General features: G+C 43.0%; 1 protein-coding gene across 1 annotated transcript in view; it reads right to left on the bottom strand.

Annotated features, from left to right (window-relative positions):
• Positions 1-6175: 6175 nt before the first annotated feature.
• ORC3 (origin recognition complex subunit 3) overlaps positions 6176-18933 on the bottom strand; it is a 98833-nt gene continuing 86075 nt past the window's right edge. The window contains 3 exon segments of the mRNA XM_030555903.1: positions 6176-7509; positions 8557-8636; positions 9068-9184. Of these exon segments, the coding sequence (XP_030411763.1) occupies positions 7404-7509; positions 8557-8636; positions 9068-9184 (303 nt within the window). The 3' untranslated portion in view covers positions 6176-7403.

The following is an 18933-nucleotide window of genomic DNA, read 5'->3' as shown; positions in this document are numbered from 1 at the left end:
TCTGTTCGTTTTTAATATGCAGGTGGTGCTGCTGTGTGTGAATAAAATTTATCCATGTTTAAATGAAAACTTTATTTACTAGCAACTGAAGTAGGTGAGTTTAATTTAGCAAAGGGAAATAGATGGAAATATTGAGTAATTCTGCAGAGGTTAAGAGATGATTCCTCTGTTAAATTTGGATGAGCTGTTTCATGTGGAAGCATGTTCTTTATGTAACTGACCAAAAACTTCTGATTTGATATTACTGATGTACTCAGCATGTGTTCTTTTCTCACCCCCAGATTTCAGTGATATCAAAGAAATCTGTTTATAAGACAGACCTGGATATTTTTTCACTCTAGGAATATAAGCTGTTTAAAACATAGCTTTTGGTTAACCTGCAGTAACCAGATGTGTCTATATTCATGTTAGATCTTGACATCCCACGCCCGCTATTGTGTTGGGATAAGGTTTATTTTTTCTTATTTTGATATTTAAAGTTGAACTGCAATGGTTAAAGACTCCAGACGGTTTCAGATGTTGGGATGTGAGCTAAGTCCTTCTGTTTGGCAAACTGTCTCTAACTGATCTTTACATCATCCATTTTTGGAAAGCCTTTCTCTTCTCTTCAGTCCCTCATGAACTCTCATTTACTGCAGTAGTGACTTCTCTAGTACCAAAGAGATGCAAATAGCTCTAGCTGTATTCTGAATTTCTGTGGGCTGCACACAATTTACTCCTCTACTCACTGTGCTTGGACTGTTGAGGGTTGGAAGACGAGTATAGTGGACAAGGAAGCAAACTCATCTACATCCTCCGTTATACTCTGGCCTTTTTCCATCTTGAGGTACAGGGGAAAAATAGTCAGACCCATTCCTTTCAAAATCCAAAGCAGGGAATATGAACTGACATCTTTAATGTGTCTGCTTGGGACCTGCTTAACCCTTCTCCTTCACGCTGACTACCTTAGTGCATTTTTCTGCTGTGGATGTGGGGAAGAGCACTGCTGCATCAGAGTGAAACCTTAGCTAAACACCAGTGTCCTAGTATATTTTGTCTCCTGGATTGTTTTTCAGGGCATCCCTCCTGCTAAATTGATTAGCTAGGTGGTGTCCACATTGAGTGAATGATAGGGGTAAGTGCACTATTTAGTACAAATTTCTTAATATGCTATGGTGATTGGGCATTGTAGAATGGGGCTAAGAGAATCACTAACTCTGGCTGATCTTCCCTTTTATGGTAAGCATGAGGGGGAGGATGGTTACTGTAAATAACACGTGCTGTCATACCACTATAGCTATGTTTATGCTGACCCACAATCTCTCCATCTCAAGTACACCACCACTACAGCCGTGTGTGCATTCTAAGGGTATGTCTACACTACCCACCGGCTCGGGCAGTGGCTGATCTAGTGGGGATCGATTTATCACATTTAGACTAGCCCAAGCCCTCTCCTGTCTACTCCTGTACTTCAGTGCCGCGAGAGGCACAGGCAGTCGATGGGGGAGCGGCAGCAGTCAATTCACCGGGGTGAAGACACCATGATAGGTTGATCATAGCTGAAGTTGTGCAACTAAAGATCAATTTCCCACGCCAGTGTAGACCAGGGTTAAGTGTAGCTTGCTTAATGCCAGTTTGAAATGAACCAGATGGATGAGAAAATGCTTATAGTAGATACCTGAACGGCTTTAGGTAACCTTAGCCAAATTCAGGGTGTGTTTTTAATACAATTGATGGCATAGGTGTGTGTTTAAACATTTTTACTGTTGTTTAAATTTTCAGTTGTGGGAAATTATTTAATGACATGGGAGATTCAGAAAGTTAAAGCATAACTGTTAAAACAAAATAAGTATCCGTACATTAAACTCAGTTCTGAAGCAGCATTGTTCTTACTTGGCCTATCTATATTTTCAGTGGGGTGTGTACAGTGAAATTGACATTTAACAGTACATTAATTGTTCCAAGCCTATCTCTAGGCTCTTTTGCTACGGCTGCTATTTTTTGGTCCCCTTTTTTCCCTGAACTTGGTGCTATTAGGATGCATTTCTAGCATGTGAAGGCTGTGATGACCTAGGCATGGTGGGCTCTTGCAGTTTGGTTTCAAACTTCAGCTTTTCCTTGAAGGAACTGAGCGGCATTTTCTGTGATTTATCAGTTATCACTAACCAATGGGAAAGATGCATTTTAGGGGTGGTATTTGTCTTGCCAATTCTTTCCTCAACCTGTAGTGCTGTAGGGATTTTTAGCCTTCTATAAACAAATGTTGGAATAATATATCAAGGGTCATGGTGAATTCTCTATCGCTGCCAATTTTAAATCAGATTTTGTGCTTTTTAAAAGATACGCTGTAGGGCTTATTTTGGGGAAGTTCTGTGGCTTGTGTTATACAGATTAGAGATCAATGATCTCGTCCTGGAACCTATAAATACAGTGTTTGAACACATGTTTTTGCCCCCTTTTTCTTTCATTCGAAATCCCTTTAGATGTTATGTAAAATGAGTTCCCTGCAGTTGGATTGTTGGCACTGACTTGTGGCCTGCACTGTTATACTTGAGTTAAATACTTGTTTTTTTTGCCAGTCTTGTGTAGCTGTAGCCTACAATCCAAAAGCAAAAATAAGTTGAATGCAGTGACCATTTTTTCATTTAACAAAATGACACTAAGCTGGGTTAGCCCACTCAGGCAACCAGTTTATAAACAGAAGTCCATTACTAGGAGCTATAGCATAAGGAAGAAGCAAGCATGTTCTACCAAATCCCCCCCCCCCCCCAAACTATCATGTAACATTTATGTTCCCCAGCCTCTTTCATGTGGTATGAAAGGAGTGATAGATTGTTCCAGCAACCAGGGCTGAAAATATATTGCATTGTCTATAGGCAAGGAGATAGAAATAGCTATTATTGTGGTCTTAAAATTTAGGCTGCGAGGAAGGAGATTGAAGTCCACTATCTCCATGGTAGCTGTCAAGGTATTATTCCCACTTTGAACTTTAGTGTCCAAAAAGTGGGGACCTGCATTTACTCTTCTAAGCTTAATTCCTAGCTTAGATCTGTTAGTGCTGTCGCTAACCAGAAATTCCAGTGTCTGGTACACTGTCCTCCAAAAACCTTCCCTGGGGAACCCAAGACCCAAATCCCTTGGATCCTAAAACAGAGAGAAATAAACCCTTCCCCCTCCCAGACTTTTCCTGAGAGAGACACTGATCCAAACTCCTTGGATCCTAAAACAGAGAGGAATTAACCTTTCCCCCCCTTTTCTCCCCCCACCATGCCCTGGTGAGTTCAGACCCAATCCCTTTGAGTTTTACACAAGGAAAAAAATCAATCAGGTTCTGAAAAAAGAAAGCTTTTAATTAAAGAAATAAAAATTCTCTGTAAAATCAAGATGGAAAATGTTTACAGGGTCTTTAGCTTTACATAGACTAGAGGGATTCCCTCCCCCCTAGCTTAAGATACAAGTTACAGCAAACAGAGGTAAAATATCCATCCAGGAAAAACACATTTGCAAATAAAGAAAACAACCATAAAGACTAATCCGCCTTCTATCTAGTACTCAATATTTTGAACATGAGAGACTGTTTCAGAAAAATTGGAGAAAGATCTGGTTGCACGACTGGCCCCTTAACTCCGAGAACAAAGAACAAAACAAACAGCACAAACAAAGACTTCCCTCCACTAAGATTTGAAAGTATCTTATCCCCTGACTGGTCCTTTGGTCAGGTGTCAGCCAGGTTCACTGAGCTTGTTAACCCTTTATAGGTAAGAGACATTAACCCTTAACTATCTGTTTATGACAGTAGCATTCTCTGAAATGCTTCTAGGAACAGAATTGAAGGGTCTCACTGTGTGAATGAGATGATGGTGTAGGGAGAAGGGGGAGTAGATTTATTAGGATTTATAGGGGGAAGGATGGAACCAGATTCCTGATATGTAAAATTAAAGTTTAAAAAACTCTTGTACAACTAAAGGAAAGGGGGGAAAGGTGACAGGCTTGTTCAGACAGACAGACACATCCCTCAGAGAATCTTGTCTATTAATGGGAATTCTGTATATTCTGGTAAGGAGAGAAATTGATAAAGTATGGATAAGAACTAAAGAAACAATTAACTGAGTCTTATTCAGTTACATCACATAATGACAGCTAAACAGTGACAAATTTTATAAGTGCATGCATACAAATGAATCTGAGTGCCTGGTATTAAAGAGGATATTGATATAATAGGCATCTTTGACTTGGTGAAATGATAATCAATCGGACATGGCAGTACTAATAGTACAAAATATATAGGAATGACAATAGGTCATGCTGCTGGGGAGCAGCATATGTGAAAGTCAAATACAGTAATCTTAAAGGAATTAAACTACTGTAGAATCTCTCTGGATAGAAATTCCATGCTTGACTAAGAATATAGCAATAGGGATACACTACTGGCCAAGATGGTGAAATGCCCCAGACAATTAGAGAGGCTATTAAAAGAAAAGTCAGTAATAATGGGGGATTTCAACTGTCCCCATAGTGACTCTGTATGTCACCTCAGGATGGGATGCAGAGAAAGTTTCTAGATACTGTACCATTAAGGGAAGAGGCAATTCTTGATTAGTCTTAAGTGGAGCTGGTTTGAGAGGTAACTATAGCTCTAGGTTTTGGCAAGGAGAGACAGCAATATCTTGAGCTGCAAAGTTTTTTTTTTTTAAATTATGTATCCACTCACTCCATACATAGTCTTTGTACTCCAGTTGATACGTGTACTGGGCAGATGTAACTGCATATAAATTTGATCACCTGCTACTTTTTCAACTTTGATTGCAGCCTGCACATTTGTTGGATCAGTCAATTTGATCAGGTTCACATTTAATCAAAATCTGATGCAGATGGGGGCTGTGTTTATTGACTTCAAGATGCTCTGTCCATCTGCTCAATTTTACCTCAGTTGTAAGCATTTTTCCATTTTGTTTATTGGCCCTGTAGAATTTGCAATCAGCAGCAGCTTCAGCTGCTTAGGTCTTCAACACCTGTTTACCTTTCCTTGAATTTTGCTTTCTTATACTCCTTCTTTGCCTTTCTCAATAGTTTGTTGGCCTTTATATGCAGGAGCTGTATTTCAGTACCTTCTTTCCTTGATAGGATGCTGCATCTCCTGGCTTATCCAATTCTTGTTCTGCCTCTGCTGATATCAATGTGTGAATGCTGCAGCTTAAATCACATTCTCTGAGCACTGCCCATTTTTCTTCCAGTCTCTCACCTCTGCTTCTGGCAGTGCCTCAAATCTGTTCCTTAGTTAACATTAGAACTTCTCACATTGGTAAAGAAAAAAGTATAAAATTAAAAATCAAAACACTTTGTTTAAAGGTGATCTAACTTTAATTTCAATTTAGAAATGCAAGTATTATGGTCACTGCTTAATCTGCTACTCTATATGCCCTTACATCTTGAACAGATTATTTGAATCTCAAAGTAATGCAGATGTGGTTGATTGTCTGTTTTTGTTTTGTCATCTGGTGAATTACATTTGTGCGTGAGAGGGAATATGGCACTTGCAAGAGCTAGGTCAGATACTTAGCACAGTTCAAGAAGCATCTTGCCATTTTGGTTGATTGTTCCCAATGCATGCTTTCTCCAGTTGCTCTTCCCATTGCTAGGTTGTCATGTTCTACTTTAGCATTAATGTCACCCAACACAAGGAGTAAGTCATGTTTAGGTATTTTGTCGGTCACATTTTGGAGGCAATTACAGTATATAACTCACCTTTATCCTCATCACCATGTTCCTTTGTCAGATTTATTTTTTTTCTGCATATGAGCAAGTGGGTTCTTCAGAAATGCAATTATTTCATCAAAGAAGGCAACCAAGGGCATTTATTTCCCCCTCCACCAAAGAACTATGATTTTGTCTTTTTGGACAGCATGCATGTAGTTACCAGTCAAAATTTCCACTGGCTGGGCTGGGAAGCACTGGTTGGCCTTTTGGAGTAAATACATAACCCTTCAGCTGTGCAGCTCCTAGTAATGGGAGTAAGACTCTCTGGACTGAAGTTTGCACACACCACACTGAGAATGTATCTGACTACTTTTGGGGGCTATTTATCAGCTCATTAGAAAAAATATAACTTTGGTCCTTGCTTTGATGTAGGCCAGCTTGCCCATGCTATTCCACACTGAGATCTAACTTAAAAAAAAAGTCAAACATTGCATAATCACATTTACTTCAACTATTTATCTTCCTGGGTGAAAAGTCACAATAGATTACTGTATCAGGACAATCCTGTATTGCAGATTTTTAATGCTGAGAAACAGTGTACCCTTATTTTAGGCTCCCACATAGTACTTCCAGACTGATAGCCCTTTACAAACAATTCAGAATCAGGTGGTTTGTGATCTGGTGTGGTTCTGTCTTAATGTCTACACTTCACTAAGATAGGACAGCCCCATGATTAAACTTGTTTCATTCCTTGCATGGGGCACAAGTGGTTTGGAATGTTTGACCCATCACATGATAGCAGTTGCTGAATAGCTGTCAGTTATAAAATCATGTCAACGTTACATTCCCACACAGCTGTTTCTTTCTTGTCCCATAACAATGAACAAAAATCTTCAGGAGAGAGATACTGACCTTGTACATTAAAGGGGTATTTTATTACCTTCCTTCAGCACTCAACTGTGTAATGTTCTCATTTCTCCTATCTGGACAATGAAATCTAACTGATAATATAGGCTAGCTAAAGGAGTATTTTTGAAATAGTCTTATTTACTGTCCAGCTATGTTATCAAATTGGATAGGAACAATTGTTTTTGTCCCTTCAGGAACACTTTTCCTTCATTTTCTAGTACAGAAACCCAGTTTTCATCTGTTTGTAAATGAATCTTCGCAAGGTATCATCACATAGTCCTGCTTAGAGTGGCTGGTACTGCACACCACAAGGGAGGTCGCAGTGGGTTCTCGTTACAGAGGCTTGTTTAAATTCTCAGAATTTTTTTTTGAAAATATGCAGTATCTGGAGAACATTTCATAACATGACCATTTAAATCCAAATTATGAGCAAATAACATTCAGCATTCAAGGTTACACATTAAAAGAAAATTCAACACAATCTCATTCTGGCCTCCTAGCCTAAACAACATCATACATCACAGAAGATGAAAACTGGTATAGAACAGGGGTCAGAAGTTGCAGTTTTGAGTGAATATTAAATCATGTACTAAAGCTGACTCCTTGTCCATACAAACATGTATAGAAAAGAGGTAGTATTTTGTTGGCAATTAAAATGTAGTACATAAAACTAAGGATGAATTTGACTTAACTCCTTTAACATCAGTAGAGTTACATAAGGGATTAATTCATCCTAGGGGCTGCACTGTCCCCCACATGCCATAATGAACTTTCACAGGTAGCATACAGACATTTGTTGGTTGGTCTTGTTATATCATTTAACAGCCTCCCCATGTCAGTCTTGCCACGTGATCTGTTTTCTGTTTGCTAGGCTTTATGAACCCTAAAAGTTCTAGTTCTGAAACAGCTCTAATAAAACGAGCACTGGAAGTTCTGGTAAAGGAAATTAACAAGTATACATGCCATGATTAGAATAATTGAATTTAATGAAGTCACCACTTAAATTTCTCTCTAGCATGGGAGGGATTTATTGGTGCATAGTAAGCACTATTTCAAGGTGGTGTGTGCACAGATTGAAATTTGTTTAAATCATGGCAACATGACCTCTGACCTACAGGAGAAAGTAGTCCTTGCTCTAACCTAGGGGCTCTCAGGACATTATGAGGTTATTACATGAGGGGTTGTGAGCTGTCAGCCTCCATCCCAAACTCTGCTTTGCCTCCAGCATTTATAATGGTGTTGGGGGGGGCGGGGGGCTTGCTCCAAGAGGCTTGCTATATGAAAGGGGTCACCAGTAAAAAAAAGTTTAAGAACCACTGCTCTAGCCTGTGCAGGTCCTAGCTGTTTGGGTTGGATGTGGTGGTGACTGAGAGGGGGCTACAAAATATTAATTTTGTAAACTCAACACATTTAGGGTTATTTTGTGTGTACATCCCTGGACAACAAAACTGGAAGAACAAGGGGAAGAACCCCACCCACCTGACTGAAACTCATCCTCTGGTTGCAGAAACAATGCCCCAGCGTTTGACTTCAATTCAAGCATTAATAATTTTTATTTGCATAATAAGTGAGGTAATGCCTTTGATGTGCTTGTTTGTGCCATTCATCTCTCCTCAACACCTAGATATACTTGATTTTAAATGGTAGAGGATTTAACTTCCTTAGAAATATTAAATGCAAGTTGACATTTTTAAAGGAAATCTACAATATGCTGCAGAATAATGAAATGGCACTTGGGACCTCACCTAACCCTAAAATAATTAAGGTTTTGGCAAAAAGCACCATATGACAAATTATCAACTGTCCTTTTGTATTATAAGATTTCGTGAAGAGTATTTAGCCCTCTTTCAGTCAGTTCTCGGTGCATGGAGAAGCTGCATTAGTAAAAGCTTTGTTCATCCATGAAAAAAAGGCCAGTGACTTGTACATATATGAACATTAAAAAAAATTCAAGCAAGAAATAAAGGATACTGGATAATTTCATCCACCTGGTCTGTGGCCACTGCTTCTGGGTCTGTTCCTTCAACCGCTGTTACCACAGTTGAAAAGGCCTAAAGAGAAAAGCAGGTAAGATATATAACCTCTCCAAGCACACACATCTCAGAAACAGTACTTGCATTACACAGGCTTTTCTGTGAACGTTGTCCATCAGCATATGTTAAAAGGCTAAAGAGGAAAAAGGTAGCTCTCTAAACCATAACATTTGGTTTACTCAACATAAACAAGGTACAAGCAGCAACAGGGATTTTCATTGTTGGGACAGCAGTGATTCCCGGCACTGGGAGGGGAGGCTGAGTGGGATGGTGATTTGTGGGCCTTACATGTACTTGGAGGGACAGGAGTCAGTGTGGCATGAGAAGACTTTAGCTTTCAAAAGTGATGGCATTGAAGAGAAAAACAAAATGAAGAAAAGCATGCAAAAAAAAATCAGCAAAATCTAGAGACTATACATATATAATCAAATATTTTCATTTTCACATACCTCTAACCAGTCAACAAGATTTATTAATCTGCCGCACTCCAAATGAAGTTTATACACGATGCATATGTCAGGAGCAGTATTAGAAATGCATCCGACGTCACTTTTCAAAGTTTGATTCTGGTAGATAAAAAAAAAAAAAAAAAAAAGAAAATGAAGGAAGTAGTTTTCACCGCATATTTTATCTTTAAAGATCTGTAGTGTTGAAAGCAAATATGATCAACCCCAGATGACTCAGGAAGTTAGTACTGTCAGTATGTTTCCATATTTATTGTTTGTGCCTCTAGAAGTACGGTGATGAGTACAAAAAACCCCAACTCTCCACTCCCCGAAAAAAAAACAACAAAACACAAAAAGCCCAAACACAAATCCACTGGTGACATAAGAAATTATACGATGTATCATCTGGTTTGCAAAAAGACGACGTTACTCACCTTGTGCAGTAACAATGGTTCTTTGAGATGTGTCCCTATAGGTGCTCCACTTTAGGTGTGCTTGCGTCCCTGCGCTACTGACAGAAGAACTTCAGAAACAGTGATCATTAGGCCCGCACATGCCCTGTCTCTCCTCATGCCCTACCACAAGCGCTAGGCAGTGCACATGGACTGACCTCCCTCAATTCCTTCTCTAACGCAGAGTAATAGAAAAACACTCCAAAGTAGAGGGGAGGAGGGCTGGGTTGTTGAACACACAACGGGAGACACATCTCAAAGAACCATCATTACTGCACAAGGTGAATAACATTTTTTCCTTCTTTGAGTAGCCTCCCTATGGGTGCTCCACTGTAGGTGACTCCTCAGCAGTATCCCTATTGGAGTTGGGTGAGTTACAGATGAGAATACTGTGGTGCTGAAGATGGCATTGATTGCATAATGTTCTGAAAAGGTGTGGACTGATGCCCATATCACTGCTTTACAGATCTCTAGTAGGGACATTCTTGAAGGCGGTGATGGATGAGATCAACCTTATGGAGTGCATGCGAATACTATATGGAGGAATCATATTGCAAACTTGATAACATAGTCTAATGCAGTTTGAGACCCACTGGGAGAGTGTCTGGGTTGATGTTGCTAAGAGCCTTGGACCTTTCTGCAATAGAGAGGAAGAGCTTAGGAGAGTTCTTGAAAGTCTTCGTCCTATCCAGGTAAAAGGCTAGGGCTCTCCTGGCATCTAATGTGTTTAATATAGCCTATCTATTGTCTCTGTAGAAAAGGCGAATCAATTGATTCATGTGCAAAGGAGAGGTTAACTTAGGGATGAAATTTGGATGCAACCTTGTCCCGAAAGAATACTGTGTGTGGGATGTGCTATCAGAGCAGCCATTTCTCCTATTCTCCTATCCAGGTTGATTGCTTACACACCTCATTAAGAACGGCCTTCCTGATAGCAAACAGGTGGCCATGGGTTCTACGGGAGACCTAGTCAGTCCTTTCAATACCGGGTTTGGGTACCATGTGGGGATAGAAATTTGGGCTGTGGGAAAAGGTTTACTATATGCCTGAGGAATCTTGTGGTTGGGGGAAGGCTGCTATAGCCACTAGGTGGACTCCAAGAGCGGAGAGAGAACCCCCATCTTTTTAGGGTCAGTACATATTCTAGGATCTTTGGAATAGCTGCAGATGTTGGGGAGATTTGTTGGGAAGAACACCAAAACTGGACTCTGGACCATTTTCGCAGGTACGTATGGTGTGTTGAGGACTTTCTATTGTGTAGTAATACCTCTTGTACCTCCTCCGAGCAGGAGTTCTAAGTGTTAGAGCCATGAAGGAGCTGCGCCTTGAGACAAAGAATCCCTAGGTTGGGATGTAGGGTGCGTCCTTTGTTCTGCAAGAGGAGGTATGGCATGCACTGGAGAGAGATCAGCGGGCACATTGTGAGTTATGACAGGTAAGAGCACCAGGTTGGTATTGGCCACGTAGGAGCAACCAAGCATGACGTGTGCTTGCTCTCTCTTATTTTTAACAGGACTTTTGACAATTGGGGGAAAGGAGGAAAGGCATAGAGAAGGTGAGGAGGAGAGCATTGCTCATGAAGTGTTGTCCTATTCCTGCTTTGGAGCGGTAATGTAGGTAAGTGGCGAACTGTTCTGTGGTCAGTGTGCCCCATGGCCTGAATAGATCATGAAGTACAGCTGTTTATCTCCCACCCATGGTCATGTGGGAAGCTGCTGACAGTGTGACACCATGAGAAATATACCAGTTCCACAGACTCATTGCTTCTGCACAGTGGGAAGGCAACCTGGCTCCCCCTTGTCGACTTATGTAGTATATACTTGCCATGTGGTCTGTTAGGAGATTCGTTTGTGATCCCTTAATCAGTGGGAGGAAATGGGCACAAGCATTCCTGACTGCCCTTAGCTCTAGGAGGTTGATGTGAAGGAATAGCTCTGTGGATGACCACCTGCCTTGTATTGTGAGGTCTTTTAGATGCACGCATCACCCTATGAGCGATGCATCAATGGTGAGAAGCAACATCTGGAGGCATTGCATGTGAAATCATTGTTGTGCCTTCTGCCATATGCCTCAAGAGTTGGAGGCAGTGTCTGGTTGATATTTGTGGGCTCTTTTGAACGATCTCTATGAGTGTGGCCAGGAAGAGGAACCTGCATTGAGAGAGGAGTGCTCTGGCCTGTAACTAGTTGAGGTCGGCACTTATGAATTCCAGAAGTTGAACTGGAACGAGGATTGATTTCTGGGTGTTGATCTGTAGGCCCCGTTCTGTGAAAGTCCGTTGCAGATTTGGTGAGTCAGTGAGCCTCTTGGAGGGACTGAGCTCTGAAGAGGCAATTGTCCAGGTAGAGGTAAATCACAATCCCTTGAATGTAAGTGCACAGCCACTACTGAGAGAACCTTGGAGAATACTCTCATAGTAGATGATAGCCGGAAAGGAAGTACTTTGTACTGGTAGTGGTCTTGTCCTAGGTTAAATCTAAGGAACTGTCTGTGAGATATGGAAGTAGGTGTCCTGAAAGCAGATGGCTGAAAAACAGTTTCCCTGCTCCAATGCTGGAATAATTGTTGCTAGAGTGACCATCTTGAATTTTTGAGCTCTGACAAACATGAGTACTCTGGTCTAATATGGGTCTCCAACCTTCTTTCCTCTTGGGTATTAGGAAATAATGAGAGTAAAACCCTTGCCTCACAGATGTTGAGGTACTGGTTCTATGGCTTTTAACTGGAGGAGGAGATGATCCATCTCTTGTAGTAAATTCTTGCAAGATGGGTCCCTGAAGAGGGACAGGGAAGGGTGTTGTGGAGGTAAAATGGAGTACCCATTATGAACAATCTCCAAGACACACTAGTCTGATGTTATGCATTCTCAGATGCTGTGGAACATTTTCAGATGGTGCCCAAATGGTGGAAAGCAGTGGTCAGCTGTAGTGGTTCGGGGGAGTGGTCTATCATCACACTGACCAACATGTCAAAATTGGTGCTTGGAAGTGGATGGCTGGGATGTGAAAAACTGTGGGACAGAAGATTTATGCCTAGTGTACTTAATTTTCTTTCTCTGAGGCTTGTAGTAGCGTTGAGTTGGGTATTGGAAAGTACTTGGTTTGTACTGGGGCTGCGGACTAAATTTTCTCTTGTCCTGGTGTGTAGATGCCCATGCCCAGCGAGCAGAGAGTATCCCTAGACTCTTAAGGTGCGAAGAGAGGAATCCATCTTCTCTGCAAATTAATTTTGTGCCTTCAAAGGGAAGGTCTTTGACAGTTGTCTGGACCTCATTAGGGAAGCTCAGCAGATGTAGTCATGGCACATGCCACATAATCACCACCATGGAGATGGACCTGGGGCTGTGTTGGCTGCATCAAGAGCAGATTTTAGTGTTGTCTTGGCCACTAACTGTCCCTCCTGAATGATGGCTATGAACTGGTTGCGGTGCATGTCAGGCAGCTGATCAATAAAACTGCTGAGTTTCTAGTAGTTCACAGTTATATTTCACAGTTAGGGCTTGGTCATTGGCAATTTGAAAGGCAGAAGAGTAGGCTTTCCTTCCAAAGAGGTCCAAATGCTTCCAATCCTTATTGCAGAGAGCGGGCCTCATTTGGTCTTGATGGCTACAAGAATTGACAGCGTCCACCACGGTGGAGTTGGGTGGAGAGTGAGAGAAGAATAATTTAATCTCCCTTGCTGGGACCTATTTTTTTCTGGCCCACTTGGATGTAGGCACCACAGATGCTGGGGTCTGCCATATGGTTTTTCTGAGGTCCAGAAGAGCCTCATTAATAGGGAGGGCTATTTTTGAGGATAAGGAGGAGTGGAGTATGTCAAGGAACTTGTGATGGGTGTTGTTGACTTCTTCTAATGGTATCTGCAGAGTGTCTGCCATTCTCTTTGCTAGGTCCTGGAAAAGGCAGAAGTCAGCCGGGGATGGTGTGGGAGGCACGATGGCCTCATATGGGAAGGAGGATATGGTCTTCAGGGTCACTCTTCCTCAATGCTGCCCTCCTGTTCCTTCATGTTCTTCTGGAGGTTCTGAGGCTCTGGGCGCTATAGCCGAGGGGGACGATCTCGGGTAGGACTAGAAGCTTGAGAGGCCTGGGCCACTGGCGTGGTGGAGGCATAGAGCCCCATGGTGGTGCCAACAGTGGACTGCACCAAGATGGCAGTGGTTGGGCCATCTGAGGGTATGCTTGGGGGGCCCTGTTAGTATTGGGCACCATAGGCAGCCTGAGAGAAGTAGTGATATAGCTGCCTCTGGTTCGCTGTCTGAGTTGGCGCTAGAAAGCAGGAACGTGTGGCAGGGAAGACTCACATACCACAAGAAGACTGGGTGTGGAGGTCCCAGTACTTAGACAAGGAGACTCCTGTACATTGGATATGCAGAGGTCTCTCAAGTGCTGGAATTCCAGTGGTACCGACTGGCTTGATGCCACTGGCAGTACCAGGGGAATGAAGATCTTTGCTCACACTGACCACTCCAGTGCTGAATGGACATTGATGATGGTACTGATGGAGTAGCATGTACTGGCACCATCATCTTAGTGGAGTGCTGACTCCTGTCCTTGTCCTTTGGTGCTGTTAACTCAGTGCCTGTGCTTATTGGGTTCTTAGGTGCGTCAATGGTACCTGCCATGGGTACTGGTCTGAGATTGTCTCAGTGCAGATGGTAGAGAGGATACTGAGCGTACTGGAGATTGTTTATGGTTGGCTTGGGGCTCACTATGGGGATTTCCTACTCTATTTTTCGATAACTTATGGGAGGGGTCAGTGGCTGATTTCTTCAACTCACAGTCCTTGGAAGTTGAGGGTTGTGGGAAAGAATCACATATGCCAGGGGACTCTTAGTGGGGGTCCAGGGAGGGCTGCCTCCATGAAGATCACCTTCTGATCTCAACTCCCTGTCCTTGCAAGAAGTCCTGGGCTTGAGTTGCTGGCAGAGACCATACTTCCATGGAATGTGGCCTTCCCCAAGATAGCGTATGCACCAGGAGTGCTCATCTGCTATAGGGCTAGCCTCTTTGCATGAGGTGCTTTGTGAAGTCCGCTAAACCAACCATTATCCTGTTGGGGAAAGGGTCCCCAATGAAAGGAAAAAAAAAGGAAAAAAATGACCCCCCCCTTTGGGAAGAAAATAGAAAAGAAAAAATCTTACAGCTGTGACTAGGGAGACTAGCTATAGAAATGTAAGTGAAGGTAATGGTCGTAATGGACGGCCAATAGCTCTGTCTCTAGCTGCAGCGGTTGAGAAGGAACTGAGGGGGGTTAGCCCGCGTACACTGGCTAGTCTTGTGGCAGGGCACAAGGATAGACAGCATGTGTGTGGGCGTAATGGACACTGCTGTAAAAGTTCTCTGATCAGCAGCTCAGGGATGCAAGCACACCTACAGTGGAGCACCCATAGCAAGTATTTTATTATGTTTATTCCCCTTCTCTCTTGCTTGTTCCATTTTGTACAGCAGAGTAAGGAATATTTAATTCTATAGATCAGATAAGAAATTGATTAGCACTTCATCTCCGTTCTCATTATCAAATAAATAGATGTCAGAGTGCTTTTTCCCCTCAGGGAGAGAAGGAGAATAAGCATAAATCTGTCTGCATACATTAACAAGTTTACTTGTTTTTCTTATAGTTTTATCTTCAATGTGTATAAACCAGTGATCCCCAACGTGGTGCCCGCCGGGGCATTTATGTGCGCCCACGTAGTGCCCAGCAGGGGAGCAAAGTTGCGGCCCCGCGACTGCTGGGGACAGAAACTCCAGGGCTGCAGGCTTCATTCTATGTTAAAGTAAGAATAATAAATATATAAGAATAAAAACTATATATTATATATATAAAAAAGAATAATAAATATAAAACAATGTTTTACTTTTTAAAAATAAATAAGATGAAAACTGTTTATATTTATTTTGTAAAACCTCCTTAATTTTTCTTACAGGTAGATAAAAAAAGAGCAAATTCACAAGGTAAGGTGAAAGAGTAATTGCCGAATAATTTAATTAATACCTTTTACATGTAAAATTACCCTTTTTATCTTATGGATTCATATATTATGTAATATTAAATTTTTTTTGTAGTAATGTAAAAATACAAAATAAGGCTTGAAAAATTGTTGGTGCCCACCACACTCTTCTGAAAACATGAATGTGCTACTGGCCACAAAAAGGTTGGGGACCACTGGTACAAACCATCACCTCTCTCTGGTTTGAAAACCAGTACCCGCAAAGCTGAAGTCTGATTTTCAGAAATCATTCCACATGTCAGGAAATCCAAACTGACAATGCTTTAGTTAGTTGACTATGAAGTTAAAAAAGGACCTTGTCTAAGAAAAAAAAATCCTCTATGGTATTGTTGCAATCCATAGCACTGTGACATCAGCTCACACATTTATTCATAGTACTTTATCTATACTGACAGGTCAGGAGCTCCCACTGTGAACAACGCTATTGATTCTGCTGCTATCAGCCACTAATAACGGGGCTAAAACCCATACGTCAACATTTGGTTGCATAATAGGTCAGTTAGAAAATAAGTTTAAAAAATGCCGAACAAGGACACCACTATAAGCAAAGGTTTTTCAATACAGAGGAAAAGACCAGGCAAGGAATTACCTTCATTTCCTGTTTATTAAAATTTCTAAATTTGCCTTTTACAACTGATTCTTCCAGTTTATGAGCTTTAGCTTCACGATTGGGTTCAGCAATCCCAGTGCCTATGGGAAGTTCCCTTAGAGTTTTCAGAAATTCAGTCTAACAGATTTTCATATTCAATAACACTATGCAAAGATGACAGAAATTGAAGGGATTAGGTATGATGTCAGTTTACCTGACAGTTCCGTACAGATGGTTTCAGTCTAAATAGTGTGACTATTAACTAATGCAGCTGATGTCTAGATTGATAAATTGTACTGTATTATTGGTAAACCAGTCAGCAATTCATGAAAATAATGTAATTCATTCCCTATGCTACCATTTTACAAACCAGTAAGACCACTTTGATTTGGTTTGAAATCAAACAGCTGTGTAAAACAGGGCAAGGCCCAACTTATATAGTGCGGGCATTTGGACTGAACATAGGAAAAAAGGAACTAATCAAGGGAGAATACTATTGATCAGCAATGCATGGTCTATGCCTGAGTTTGGAGAATGACAGCTTGCTTAAGATCTTAAGGCCAGGTCTTTATAGCATGCCCTGAGGAAGCTGCAGCAGTGTTCATGGAAACCTCAGCTTCCTAAGGTAACAGCAGATAATCTGTCTCTGTCAGGAAATAACTACACAGGTAAGCAGGAAGTTGTTCTAGAACGCAATCATTAATGAAAAGGAGGACCTTAAACACCAACATTACATTTAATTGGCAACTAGTGCTCCTTCCAAGTAAGGAGCATAAACAGATACTCAGGAACAAGTTAAAAACCTGGCTGTGCTCTTTTTTGAGGGGAGCAGATGGAGGAAAAATACGTTTTTCAGGATCTCTATTTATTCCCTTTATCAAGGGCCTTGTGTCAAAGTATCCCTCCCCCGCCCCCCCCCCCCCCCCAAAAAAAAAAAAAAAAAAAAGAGGGCTAGATGCAGCTTATGGAATTTTTTGTTTTTTGCTGCTCCAAACATCTTGGTGGGAAGGGAATTATTACTCAAATTGTGTGTGAAACTCACCCTCCCTGCAAGATCAAATATGATGCCTCCATAATTCTCTAAGCCCCAGGGATATTTTGGGCTTAGATTCCCCATATCGCACTGACACAAGGCCAAGCAGTTCCTAGCTGTGGTATTTTGAATGGCCAGTAGCTGGGTTTCTAAGCAATCCATCAGGACAGAAAAGACAGTTACCTTTTTGTAACTGTTCTTCTTCAAGATGTATTGCTCATGTCCATTCCATTGTAGGTGTTCGTGCTTGCCCCATACACCTGTGCTGGCAGTTTTTCCTTCGGTATCTGTATGGGACTGGCTCTGACGCCCTCTGGAACGGGGCGCATATGCTCCTGGTGAGCCTTGGCCTGGTCCTGGGGAATGGGGTGAGAGGGCCCCACTATCACCTTATCATGCGAAGACGACGAGGAGGCAGGTACAGGCGGGTCAACCAACTCTACCACTTCTGCCATGGGGGCATCAGCCAAGGCTGGCTGAACTGGGGAGCCCACTCTGACTGCACATCCGAGTCAGGGGGCGGGTGTGAGACTGTCACCGACCATTTGTCAGATGCCCCCAAGGCTGACCTATGCACCTGCAATGGTTGGGGAAATCCACAGGGATTCCAGAGTTGCAAAGGGGCAGGCCACTGACCCTGGAGCCACGTTGCCACTTGTGGCCCAGTGGGGAATGCCGGTGCCCCCGATCACTGGCCCTGGCCCTGGCCAGTGAGCAGGATTTCCTCCTTGCTGTCGAAACCTGAGGACGGGGATACTTGCCTGGGGGACCAGGATGGTGCCAAGGCTGCCTGTCTACCTCGATCCCATCGGTTCTGACCTTGGACTGCCGCTGAGAATCTGTATGAGGGCAATGGTGCTTGGTGCCACAATCCCAGTGACGGCGTTCGGTAGATAGGCGACGGCACCCTGGTGATTGACACCTTATGCTTTGCGAGTGATGCTGTTCCATTGAGCAGGAGCAGGAATGGGAGTGGATAGACCGATGTGTCAGAGTCCACCAATGCGCTTGCAGTGAACTGTTCTGGCGTTCCAGCGATGGGGCTTTGGGGACAGATGTCTCAACACTCTGGAGCAGTGCCATGAGCTGGGAGAGTGGCTCAGGCGCTCCCAGCACCAGGGCTCTGGGGACTGGTGCCGCGCCTCTGCGCCAGCCCACTGGTGATTGCTGCCTCGAGCCCGAGAAACGCTGCTTGGTTTCTGAGGAACGACACAAGGAACTCTGGCAGGCAAGCCAACTCGCATCCGTGGGCTGGGTGGTGCTGCTCAGGTGAGAGCTGATGGGACATCCCCTGTGGCAAGGAGCGATGCTGCACTCATGGGGACCACTGGAAAGGTCCCAAGGCAGGTGTATCCCTCAAATGAGGCACCTCCGAGGCAGTGTGGACGGCATCACAGGTGCTGAGTGCCTCTGATGCTCCCCAGGGTAGCAGGTGGGTCTTGGAGTGGGTTTGACCACTCAGTGGGAGTCGGAGCCCAACCTCTGTCTGGAGGGGAAGAGCTGCCCCTCGCGTGCCTTTGCTCTGCTCCGACCCTCTCCTTCCCTTTATGGGACATAGGAGAACATCTCCTCCCAGACTCTTTGCTTTTTAGCTGGTACTGGGGATGGGCATTGGTGCTGGTCTGAGGCCGGTGCCGGTGGAACACTCTGCACTGAGGCCGCAATGCTAGGAGCAGAGTCCCACCTGGTCGGTTCTGAGGCCGGTGTAAGGGCCGACTCCATAAGGAGCACTCGAAGATGAATGTCCTGCTCCTTGTTGGTCTGCGATCTGAAGTGCTTGCTTGT

This window comes from Gopherus evgoodei, chromosome 3 (assembly GCF_007399415.2).
Source record: "Gopherus evgoodei ecotype Sinaloan lineage chromosome 3, rGopEvg1_v1.p, whole genome shotgun sequence".
NCBI lineage: Eukaryota > Metazoa > Chordata > Testudines > Testudinidae > Gopherus > Gopherus evgoodei.
Note: the sequence above shows the minus strand (reverse complement) of the source record. Positions and strands in the feature narration are given on the sequence as shown.